This window comes from Pelophylax lessonae (genome assembly GCF_965119305.1).
Source record: "Pelophylax lessonae genome assembly, chromosome: 11".
Taxonomy (NCBI): domain Eukaryota; kingdom Metazoa; phylum Chordata; class Amphibia; order Anura; family Ranidae; genus Pelophylax; species Pelophylax lessonae.
In genome coordinates, this window is record NC_138778.1 from 29470497 (window position 1) to 29483574 (window position 13078).

At 41.8% G+C, this 13078-nt stretch overlaps 1 protein-coding gene across 1 annotated transcript in view; it reads left to right on the top strand.

The window, feature by feature from the left end:
* Positions 1 to 13078, top strand: part of LOC309567341 (polycystin-1-like) — a gene marked incomplete at its 5' end in the record, with an annotated part of 90946 nt that overhangs the window by 7816 nt on the left and 70052 nt on the right. Inside the window, 7 exons of the mRNA XM_082272757.1 lie at positions 468 to 580; positions 2164 to 2311; positions 3463 to 3716; positions 5421 to 6176; positions 8534 to 8665; positions 11035 to 11210; positions 12126 to 12247. Coding sequence (XP_082128883.1) covers positions 468 to 580; positions 2164 to 2311; positions 3463 to 3716; positions 5421 to 6176; positions 8534 to 8665; positions 11035 to 11210; positions 12126 to 12247 — 1701 coding nt within the window. The remainder of the gene's footprint in view (positions 1 to 467; positions 581 to 2163; positions 2312 to 3462; positions 3717 to 5420; positions 6177 to 8533; positions 8666 to 11034; positions 11211 to 12125; positions 12248 to 13078) is intronic.

Here is a 13078-nt window from a genome sequence, read left to right on the forward strand (position 1 = left end):
GCTGAATGCGGCTTTGATTGGGTCTTCAGCGGCCGTGCAGGCTGGTTGCCCGGGTCTCTCGGTTGGACGGGAGACCCGGGCGAGCCGCGGAAGGAGGGAGGGATGTCCCCTCCCGCTCCTTGTAATGACAGCCGAGTGGCCTCTCAGCTGCATCAGTTGTCATTACAAGACAGTCAACGCCGGTACCGGGGTGATGCCTCTAGCTGCAGACATCACTCCGGTACAAGCACTTTCCGAAATATCGGCAATATCGGTAGCCTCCTTGGCCGATTCCGATATATTGGGGAAAGTGCATATCAGCCCTTGATATATCGGCTTTGCCGATAATCAGTTGATCCAGATTAAATACTGCTCTTAAATTTAATGTTCCCTAGCTGCACACTTAATTGTAATTTATTTCTTTGAACAGTGTACTGCACCAAGTCTTTTAAGATTTTACCCTGCATAAGTGTGCTTCTCTTTTTCAGTACATCTCCCTGATGCTCCTGTGTACCTGGTAGGCATTCTGATGTTTGATGATGCGTTTACAGAGAACGCCACATTATCTCTTTCAAATACCATACCACAACATGATATTGAGGTAAGTGCCAATGTTCCATTCTGGATCCAATTTTATTTTTGGAACAGTCCTCTTTATTATTAATAAAAGCAATATAACATATATAATAATAATAATATAAAATATGCAAAATGAATAATCTTACAAATCATGGGGCTTTTGTTAAAAAAAATTCTATGAAGAATGTTAAATTAAAAATAGAGCCTGTAGGCTTCATCTACAGGGGATGAGGCCTAAAGTCATAGCAACGCATTTTCATGCTTGCAGAGAAATGTGCTCCAAATTAGCTGGATGCCTGTATTTTAATTCCAATGTGAAAGGGCCATGCACACATGCATACAGGAATATGTCAATAATCTGGTGATCCTGGAACACACCTGTTGGGGTTCCCGGAGCAACCTCCTTGTTGCCTCCTACACACACTTTACCCCCCCCCCCCCAAAAAAAAAATAAGAAAATGTTTTTCACAAACATCAGTTTTGTTTGAAAATGTGAACATCATTAGTAACGTGGGAAGCAAAGAGAGAGAAAGTTACATAGCACAGGCTATCCTCCTGCACTCCTCCTGTCCTATTAATGCCCCTGTGAGGTGCTCTGTGTGTGCTGTGGCTGAAGTGAACGGAGAACTCAGATTAAGGTAAATTGATTTAATTTGCTGCAGTGTACTAGAATGCAGTAACTCACTGATTGTTTTCACTTGCCTGGAATCGGTATTAGGGCCAGTTCACACCACATGCAGTCCAGTGCATTTTGTTCTGCATCAAAAATGCATGGAAAGTAGGTTATATAGTCTAACAGGGGCACAGACAGCAATAACAACTTGACAAATTTTATACTCCCTCCACCTGAGTGTAGTATTAAAACAATCCTTTATTGGCATGAAAGGTAATGCACTCACATGAGTGATAGGAAAGCAGGCGCTATCTTGAACTCCTGACGAAGGGGCATGCATGAAGGCTAGCACCGCCCCGCTTCCGCCCGATGTGATGAGGGAGAAGATGTGATGCCACCATGACACCAGGAAGTGCCAGAAGCCACTGACACAGCCAGGACCCAGGGCTGTCTACACCTCTCCTGCCTCCCCTGGAGCCGATCGGATGACTTACTGTAACGCCTGCTTTCCTATCACTCATGTGAGTGCATTAACTTTTATGCCAATAAAGGATTGTTTTAATACTACACTCATTCGGTGTCTCTGTTTGTTCTGTGGCACAGTGCAGGGGAGACAATAGGGTTCTAAAAGACCCCTGATTTCTCTTTAAAGAGAACCTGTTATTGCACAATGCCATCACAAGGGGGCTTTCTGTAAAGTGGTCACTGGGTATCATGAATGTCAAAGAGTTGAAATTCGTTTTTTTTTTTATAGAACAGTGGTCATTTTGGCTGCATTACTGGCAGTTACCAGCCTTGTTACTAGCTCCTCTGTTCTGATGGAATTCCAACAAATGCCATTTTCATGGACAGCTACAAAGACACATTAACATCTCTATTCTTGTGACATAGAACGTGTCAAAAACATTTCTGCCTACTTTGATCATTTTCATAGAAACCAAAGTTTTGTCTTGTGTGTTTCACATTCTTCTTCTGCTATTTTTCCACTGTAGGTAATGGTTTTTCCTGGTCTGTGGTTCAGTCACTCGGGGTCTCTGCTTGCCTTGGATTTAGGGATTTGGCCTATACAACATGAGCTCTTGTTTCGAATTCAGATTCTCCGTCCATTCTGCAGTCCAGAACAGAATTTGATTCCACCAGGTAAATCAAAAATATATATGAAGGCTGCTTCACAGATCTATAGATCAAGAATTTGGTCCTACTTTCCCCAATATAAATTCTGGCCTCCCCTTATGGAGGAGGTTAGTAGATGTCTCTGAATATGGAGTAAGTCCCTGTCTATTAGCAGATACCTTAACTAGGGAGGAGCTTTGCAAATGTCCCTGCCTAAGGTAAAGTTTAGTAGAATGTTTTTAGTTTATGGAGGAGGTTAGCAGACGTCCCAGCCTAAAAATAAGTTAGTAGATGTCCGCATCTATAGTGAAATTTAGCCAATGTCTGTTGTCTAGCATGATGTCTGATAGGGAGATGTCCATGGCTAGGTGAAGATTAGCAAGTGTCCCTGGCTGTGGTGGAGGTTAGCATATTTCACAGCCTATGGAGGAGGTTAAAAGATGTGCCCACTTATGGAGGAGGATAGAAGATGTGCCCACCTATGTAGTAGATTAGAATATGTGCCTACCTAAAGAGTAGGTTAGAAGATGTGCCCACCTATGGAGAAGGTTAGAAGATGTGCCCACCTACAAAGAAGGTTAGAAGATGTGCCCACCAATGGAGTAGGTTAGAAAATGTGCCCACCAATGGAGTAGGTTAGAAAATGTGCCCACCAATGGAGGAGGTTAAAAGATGTGCCCACCTATGGCGGAGGTTAGAAGATATACCCTCCTATGGAGTAGGTTAGAAGATATGCCCACTTGTGGAATAGGTTAGAAGATGTGCCCATCTGTGAAGCAGGTTAGAAGATGTGCCCACCTGTGGAGTAGGTTAGAAGATGTGCCCACCTGTGGAGCAGGTTAGAAGATGTGCCCACCTGTGGAGCAGGTTAGAAGATGTGCCCACCTGTGGAGTAGGTTAGAAGATGTGCCCACTTATGGGGTAAGCTAGCAAATGTTTCTTCCTATGGAGGAGTTACCATAAATAACTCCTTATCTCTACTTCCCTGTTCCATTTTTTTGTCTATCCGCTACAAAGAGCAAGTCTTTAGGCAAACTGCACAGGTTGGGTTCTGCATTATGATCATTCAACATTGCACTTTACTGCTTGCTCTCTTATACTGAATAAGCTTAATTGATTTACTGCCAATTTAAACTTTCCAGCACATTGTAAATCAGATTATGTACTTTCTTTTACAGGTTGTGTAGCACTTTGGTCTCCATTTTCTACATGTAACTCTCAACCAGTGTGTAACACAACTGGTGACTGTCCTAATGGAAGGCAGTGGTGCCCACTTACTGAGACTTGCCTGAAACTCAACCGTCCATGCAGCACTTATACCTCCACACATTACCCATACCCACCCCGATACTCAGGGGTTCCTCCTTCATATTCACCTGTTGCTGATGTACTGTTGCAGCTCAGTCCCAACTTGAAGGAACGAAACATACAAGTAAGCTTATGTTTTAATTACACTCACTGTATATATGAAGCAACAAGTGTTCCAGGATTTGTCTATTAAAATGAACCTTTACTGAAAACTTGTCTGGCTGTTTTTCTTATTCTATGACTTCACTATTTTCTGAGTCACTAGAGCCAATATGCAAATCAGGAAATTAAGAATAACCTATTTCTGCAAACCAGCTCTAGATCATTGGCATTGAAACATGGGAGATAGCATGACAGCCGGACAGCTAGCATTTTCAGATTGAGAAGTCAGCAAAGGGAATCACAGTCTGCTTTTTTTCCTGGGAAAAACCTGAAAATTTCTAATGTTGCCCCTTGAAGTTTTTTTTTTACCTACTGCATGAGGACCCGGACAGTGAAACACCTTTACATTCACCCATGCTTTATCAATAAACCCCTATGAAGCAATCCACGTATGGTATTTTGAAATGGATGTTTTTTTTTTAGCTATTACTTTATAGGAAGTCCTTGGGCCCAACACAAGGAATGCAAATTGATTGCCTTTTATTATTATTATTTCAGGTACTTATATAGCGCTGTCAATTTACGCAGCGCTTTACATATACGTTACACATTCACATCAGTCCCTGCCCTCAAGGAGCGTATAATCTAAGGTCCCTAACTCCCATTCATACATATATAGTAGGGCCAATTTTTATACAGGATCCAATTAACCTACCAGCATGTCTTTGGAGTATGGGAGGAAACCAGAGTATCCGGAGGAAACCCACGCAGGCACAGGGAGAACATGCAAACTCCAGGCAGGTAGTGTCATGGTTGGGATTTGAACCAGCGACCCTCTTGCTGTTAGGTGAAAGTGCTAACCACTGCACCACTGTGCCGCCCAACCACTACACCACTGTGCTGCCCAAGGAACCAATCTGTCACGATTTGACCATGCCCACGGTGACTAGCTAACCGACACATGGTAAACCGTGACTGGGGAGTATAAGGGGATAATGGAAATAAAGAAAATTCCTACTAAGTAATTACTTATTGCAATACTTTCACAGCCTGCACTGCCTTTGGTCACCACTAGAGGGAGACTCCACTCCAATCCAGCTGACTGACCACACACAGGCAGATACAAATCTTACATACAATCTGGTGCACTCTAAGGGTTAGGGAGCAGTCTAGTAATTATCACACACTACTAGGATTCCTCCAGCTATCCTACAAGCCAGAACCCCTGTGTTAATCACTCTTCCCACTGTCCCCACACCCACACACCTGCCACCACCCAACAGTTTGTCCGCAAACTGGTCTGCTGGGACACCACACACACACACAGATCTCCATCTGGTATACAATCTGCATGCAATCTGCCAACACACAGTGCAATTGCATACAGATTGGCATGTAGCGTAGATCAAGCGATTTAGGCACTAAAATGCAAACAATCTCTCTAGAGGTATGGGTTCTAGCTTAGTACACAGAAGTCACTTATTAATTTTATAATTTAATATCCCGAAAGTGGGCAGTGCATAATAAATATATACAAAGCAAAAGCAGTTACAAAAATACACAAAAGACCTTTTTTAAAGGTCATATCATAAATGTGCTCAGGAACAGCTGCATCATCTTCATCACCTCTAGTTTTTCTCTAGTTGCTGTGCCTGTTGACCCCATGACTTACTTTATCAGCAGCCTTTAGTTAATGATGGTTTTAATTTTGATGCTTTTCTTTCAGGTCCAGTTGTCCCACATATCTCACTCTGTGCATCCCGAAGATATACTTTCCATACAGCACAATGGAAACCAAGACACTTTTTTACGTTGCAAATCCAGTCTAGATTCACCCTGGCGGCAAACCTATGCCAGCATGACACATCAAGGATGGCTAGAGGACTCTTTTCTGCTATATTCTGCCACCTGGGTTGACAATGTAGTCTGTGACCTTCGTGTCATCTATGGATCAGAGTTACGTAGCCTAGTAGTGTCCTCTTTGTTAAGCAGTTTTCAGGAAGAAGGGACATACGTACTCAGTGCTAACCTGAGCAATGGAGTTAGCTCAACAGTAGCAAGCTGTGATGTTACTATTCTGAGTCTTGTCAGTGATTTACAGATTATATACCCAGCACTAGATACTGATTGCCTGCATGTAGTCACACATCATCCAACCCTGGTGGTCATCAGTGCTCAGAGCTCCAGTCCAGCTCACGTTCAGTGGTCAACAGTGGCACAAAGTGGAGAGTCAATGCTACAGCAGGAATGTCCTTCAGATGTTTCCTCAAAATTACCTTTTTGTACCACACTTTTATCGAATGTTGGCTTTGCTTCAATGTGGTTGAGTCTTGACCACCCACAAACTACTAGCCTGACCATCTTGGTGACCAATGAGGTCAGTTCTATAAATCTCACCTTGCCAATCCAGTCCCATGATGTCATTCAAGGACTCAGAATTAACTCTGATGGACCAGATCATGTTAATCTCAATCAGACACGGGTAAGTCTTATTGTTCATACACTCTGGCTATTTTTGTACTTCTGAACATTAAAGTATAGACTTCTCCAAATGTTAACCATTAAAAGCCATAAACCTTTCTGCAGTTTACTGGTCCAACCCATGCCCTTATGTTGACAATCTGGGAACCCTTTTGTTCACTTGTTAGTAGAGCTGCACGATTCTGGCAAAAATGAGAATCACGATTTTTTTGCTTGGAATAAAGATCACGATTCACTCACGATTCTCAATATAATAATAATTAATGAAATTATTATTTTCATTATATTATTTATTGTAATATATTACAATAAATAATGAGAATAATAATTTCATTAATTATTATTATATTGATAATTCACAAGTAAAAATGCTGAAAAGGTAGTGTTATGTGCAGAAAATGTAATCCCTAAAAAAATAAATAAATAAATGTATATTATAATGAAATGAAATATATATATATATATATATATATATATATATATATATATATATATATATATATATATATATATATATAATTCATTCATTACAATATACATTTAATTATTTATTTTTTAGGGTTTTCCCCTCTCTCCTCCCCTCCTCTGTCCTTGATTACCTCATGGAAAGCTCATCATGCCATGTGAGCTAAAGGCCGGGTGTTGTATAATTTTCTCGGACCCGTGAACAAATCGGACCTCGTCACTTCCGGGGACAGAGCAGGCGGGGCTGAGGTGGGACGGAAGACACCGCCGCGTCATCTGCAGAGCTGAATAGAGGAGGCGTGACGGAGGTGCGGCCGTGTAATAAATGCAGGGCTTAAGCGACTCCGCCATTTGCATTCCAGGCTGGCCAACGGCTTCCCCTACCCCACCCCTAGAATCGCCGATATTCTGGATGGAGATCGCATAGGGGGGTGGATCGAGATCGCGATTCCAGAACGATTAATCGTGCAGCTTTACTTGTTAGTAATTCAAAAGAGGTATCCAATGGCAAGTCTTGGTGCTTAGAAGTTCCTCACAGCCACCAGTCATAATCAAACTCACTTTGGAAGTTTAAAAGTAATTGATGATATGACAAGCAGAGAACGTTGCAATGTACTGTTTACAGGAAGCAGATCCACCCAGCCAAACCTTTGGGTGTTCTCTTCAATGGATTATAGAAAACTCAGATAAAAGTACATTGAGTGCTGGTCTTAGTAAATTTAATAAAGCTACAGTGTTTGCCGAATAGCTTTACCAGTTCTGTTTCATTTGTTTCCTAAAATCATTATTTTAGACTCTTTCTCTCCTTGTGGGATTTATTTTTTGCAACAGGTATATTCAAACAGAATCATAAATTATCCTTATTTTATGTCTCTGTCTATGATTCTGTTTCTAATTAGTTTTCTTAGTTTCTAATTAGATTCTGAATCTAATCTTGAAATTTGTGCATGCATACAGACTGTTGTCTACACAGACAGACAGATGTCACAACATTAATCCGATCATTCCAGTTTTAATTACATTCAGTTTAAATTAAAGTGTTACTAAGCCCACAACAGTAAAATGAGTCTGTATATGCAGTAAAGTATGCTTGTTATACTCACTTTGGAACGTAAAGTGTTAATCCTCTGCATTATGTAAAAAGGCTGTTTGATCCTGTCGTATCTGATCCTCCCCTTCTTTTACAGTCACCAATCCATCTCCTGATAGTACAGAGCCTTGGGGGCAGTCTGCACATGCTCAGTTTGGTGTGTACAGTAATCCCCCGCTCCATCGCGGTTCAGTTTTTGCGGTCCCGGTAATTCGCGTTTTTTTTTTGTAATGTTATTTTACTATATAAATCATTAAAAATGAAATATTTTTGTGTTTTCCATAGCTCTTGCTCTGTCTCTTAGTATCTTTTATGTGTTTAAATGAGTTTCTATTGTTTTAAAAGTGTGTTTAAAGACCTTAAAATGCTTTTACACGTACAGTGACAGTAAAAAAAAACATGCCTACAATGCATTTTAATAGGGTTTTTCTATTTCGCGGAATTTCACTTTTCGCGGCTGGGTCCGGAATGTAACCCCCGCAATGGAGGGGGGTTTACTGTATTGCTAAAAATTTTGGAAAGGTGCATTTGGTCAGTACAGGGCCTATCAGCATTGTCCAGACTCTCAGGGGTCCTGCAGCCTCTTAGGACAGTCAGAGGAGAATAAAAACTCCTCCTACAATCTTTAATCAGTGCTCAGCCGGACATTGATAAAAGTTATATTTACTAAAATAATTGCATTTCCATGTTCTGAGTACTGTGGGAGACCAGATATAGTGAATGCAGGGTCCAGGGTTTAGTAACACTTTAAGTTTAAATTACAGCTAATGTAAATGGTAACATTTGCCAATCCAACTTCTCAGATCTTCTCAGCCAAAGTGACTCAAGGATCATCTGTCACATTCACGTGGACCATAGATAACAATGAAGGATTCTCATATAAAGGAACGAGCTATATGGTGACATTCAGGACTCCAGGCATCTATAAGCTTAAAGTAAGTCCATGCTGATTCGTTTATTTTATGGTTCAAACAGCTTAAACATCTTCAGGTGTTAGCATATGCTGAGTGATAGGGATACAGGAATAAAAAAAGAAAAAAGATAAATTCACGCTTAAATCATAAAAAACATATGAATAAATATGCGAATAATAAAATTTGTATGAAAACAAAAAGCTGCAACCAAAAGTGTAAGACAACCACAATGTAATGCCCCTTTCACACATACAGTCTGATCAGATCCGCCTGTCAGTTTTTCAGGCGGACCTGATCGGATGCCCCATGCATCCCTATGGGGCAGCGGATGTCAGCGGAGACATCTCCGCTGACACCCGCTGCTATCCGATCCGATCCTGTCCGTCAAATCTGGATGGATGGAAACCCTATTTTCCATCCGTCTGGCGGATCGGATGAAAACAGAAAGGCAGTCCGTTCTCATCCGATTCCCCCATAGAGGACAGTGGGGATCTGACAGCTCCATCTCCGCACACAGAGCAGAGATGGAGCTGTCATCCGCCTGCCCAGCGGGGATCGGCAGATCGATCCCCCGCTGAGCAGGACGGAGTCCGTCAGCGGAACGGACAGGTGTGAAAGGGGCCTAACAATTAGCAAAAAAAGGTTGCGCTAATAAATATCAATAATAAATAATGATTGCTGTGCAAATAAAAAGTCCAAATAAAAAGTCCATAAACCACATGAAGTAAACAGTGAGCAAACTGATGAAATGAAATGACAGTCATGTGATTCTTCAGTGAGGAATCCCCACACCACCCCTAGTGAATCCGTCACCAAACAAGGATGGTTCCTTACAAGAAAAAAAGACCATATAGGTCTACAGCGCTTGTAATAAACACCTCCAAGACCTCTTAGATAAGGAAATAGACTGGATATCCTTATCTATAAATCACTTAATCACAAACTTCAATGAGTGGAAATGGCATTTGCCATGAAAGAAATATAAATAGTCCGCCATAGTGTAAAATTGTATTACACTTCTTTAATAGTAAAGGAATAAACCCTTACAAACATTTGCTGGTTACAAGCAAGAGGTGAACAATAAAAGTAAAGCTGGCCGGCATTCACACCATCGCCTGTCCTTCCAGGATAATGCGCGTGACATCAGCATGTTGCAACTGACGCGTTTTGTCACAGATGACCTGCGGTAGGATGTCATTTGTGACGAAACGCGTTGGGTCGCAACGTGCTGACGTCAGCGCGCATTATCCCGGAAGGACGGCGATGGTGTGAGAGCCAGTGGGCTTTACTTTTATCGTTCACCTCTTGGTGTTTTTACTGCTTGCAACCAGCGGATGTTTGTAAGTTTTATTCCTTTACTATTAAACAAGTGTTATACAATTTTACACTATGGCGGACTATTTATATTTCTTTCATGGCGAATACCATTTCTACTTATTGGAGTTTGGGATTTAGCGATTTATGGATCAGGATATCCAGTCTATCTCCTTATCTAAGAGGCCTTGGAGGTGTTTATTACAAGCGCTGTAGACCTATATGGTCACCATTTCTGGTAAGGAGCCATCCTTGTTTGGTGACGGATTCACTAGTGGGGGTGTGGGGATTTCTCACTGAAGAATCACACGACTGTTATTTAATTTCATCAGTTCATTCATCAGTTTACTTTGTTTACTTCATATGTCCAGCCAGCCTATAATTTTTAATTCTTCTATACCAGGGGTCTCCAAACTTTCTAAACAAATGTCTAGCTTACTGTCCCTCAGACTTTAGGAGGGCTGGACTGTGGCCAGTGGGAGTAGAATATGTCCCAGGCTGGGTAGTCCATGGGAGTAAATTGATTACATCATGCCTGCGGTTGGTAGAAGGAATCGTGCCCCATCATTGGTATTACAAAAGGGCTGGTTGGGGAAATAGGGGAAATAGGGAGTAAATTAGTAAGACCACATCCCAGAATGCAAAGACAAAGAGGAAAGGACCCCCAATGGGACTTTTTAGGTCTTAAATAGTAATCCACTGCTATTTAAAGCAATGAAAAAAAAAATTCAAATTTCAAAAAAAAAATTCATCTGTATTAGTGGGAAGAATAGTTCCCATCATTGGTATAGTGCAAAATCGTTCATATCAGTGGGAGGAGGTATGCCCATTGTTGGTGTCAGTGGAAGGAATGGTGCCTCATTGTTGGTGTCAGTGGAAGGAATGGTGCCTCATTGTTGGTGTCAGTGAGAGGAATACTGGCTGTAGCAAAAAGAGTAACATTGCCTCCTATCATTCAAAGGGACAGTGCTCCAAGGGTTGGATTAAGGGGCTTCATCCAGCCCATGGGCTGCAGTTTGGCACCCAAAGTTTTAAACGAATGAATGGCTTTATCTGATGTCTATATATTTTTCCAGCTCTTTGCTCAGAACCCTATCAGCTCCCAAGAGGAAGAGATGCTTATACAAGTAGAAGGAAGTTTACCACTGCCAGAAGCTGAGATCCTTGTCTCCTCCACAGTGCTGCTGACCTCTGAGTCTCAAACAATATTATTTAGGATACAAGTGCAAAAATCATCTGATGTGGCCATAAGGTGACTTTCTGATAAACTTGCACTGGTCTTGCCTTCAGCAGACTTATTTCTGAATGAACAGTAAAGGTTAACATGCTTAAAGTGTATCTAAGCCCCCGAGAACAAATATTTTATATATTGCATCTTACTGGCCCTAAAGTGTGGCGGCTGCATTCGTTTTTTTTTTTTTTTTTATGGCTGTGTTTCCTTTATATTCATTTCCCATCCTGCTTCTTCGAACTTTCCCATCATTGTTGACAAAAACAAACACTGATTTGACACCACTAGCGATAAGAAAAATCCTATGAACGTCTTAAAATGAAAAGTTTTGAACTAAATTCTCCTAGTGTGTAGCCAGCTTAAAGGGATTATAAAGGAAGAAAAAAAAAATCAACATCTCTATACTTACCTCCTCTTCCCGCGTCCCCCGCTGGCACTCCTGGCTCCCCTCATCTCTGTCCAGTGCCCCCCGCGGGAAGCCGCCTCCCATGGAGACACTTGTGCGTGCTCATTTGCGAGCCCCACTGCTGCGTTCTTTAATACAGACAGCCAGACTCAGCCCTGCCTCCGCTCCCTTGTTACTGGCTTTGATTGACAGTAGCGGGAGTAAATGGCTCCCCATGCCCCAGCAAAGCCAGTGAGACATGGAAGTGAGAGAAGAGAAGAGCTGCAGACGTGCACAGTGCCAAAAACGATTACAAACATGTTTTACCTTAATGCAAGGAATGCATTATGATAAAAAAATGTTTACGCTTTAGAACCACTTTAAGGGGGGTATGTGGCATCCTACATTACGCAATAAAACGCACTCGACTGCAGGACATCTTCTCTTTTGTTTTTTGGCCCCTCTGTGTATTTACCATCATCAAGTTTCCCTTGTTACCCCCTCATTGTACATCCTAAACTTTATAGTGTATTATTGTACTTTCTCTACAGCTGGGATTTTGGAGATGGCAGTCCACTGCTAAACAGAAGTTTCTGTGCTCCTCATGATATGCAGAATGCTAACTTCTTGGTCACTTTGAATGACACCGAACACCATGTATATGCCAAAGAAGGTAAGTAGTTGGTGAAAAAACAATGTGCTATTAGTTTATACTTACAGATTAAAGTGTATCTAATGGCAGAATGTACTGTATGTATTATTTTGGACAGTGTAGGGAAGGGTTAGAGCCTCTGTTAGGTTTAGATGCTGTCTGTATCCCCAATACAGGGATTTACCCTCTATTTGTTCTGATGACCATTGTCAATGGGACTGAAAATTAGGGCAAATCCAAAGTTTTTCAGTTGTCACTGGAACAGAAATGAGGGGAAATCTTCCAATGGGGACATTTGTTCCAGTGGCAGCTGTCTAAATAAGGATTTTCTTCACTTTAGAGACATTTTGTCTTATTGCTCTGTCTCTAACACATTTGGTCCTCCATTTTTTTAAATTGTTATAAATGTAGAGTGTTTAGATTGGCCACTAATCTAAAGCCAGCCATACATGAATCGAAAATCGGCTGGTTTAGCAGGGACTGGTGGAATTTCGATCCGTGTATAGGCAGGGAGGTTGTTGGGTGTTCAACCACCCTGTTGGGTTTTCCTCGCTCGATCGGTACCACAGGTTATAGCTGGCAGAGCTGATCAGTATATTTTGATGGTGGGGAAGTCTCCCCGCTGTCAGCAAAGGAATGGCGCAGCGGTGAGGATTCCTCCATCCACCTTCAATGTGGGCTTGGGAGAATCGAGTCCTTTGGTTTCATTCAACACACTGGTTGAATAACTCATCTTTGGGCAGCTTATGGCCAGCAAATCTGTTTTCCAGGAAGGCAGAGGAGAAATCCCCACTCCAGGTGCGCCGAGGAGATCCCACAGCAGGTAGCCCCACAGGTGCTGGCCTAGCGCGC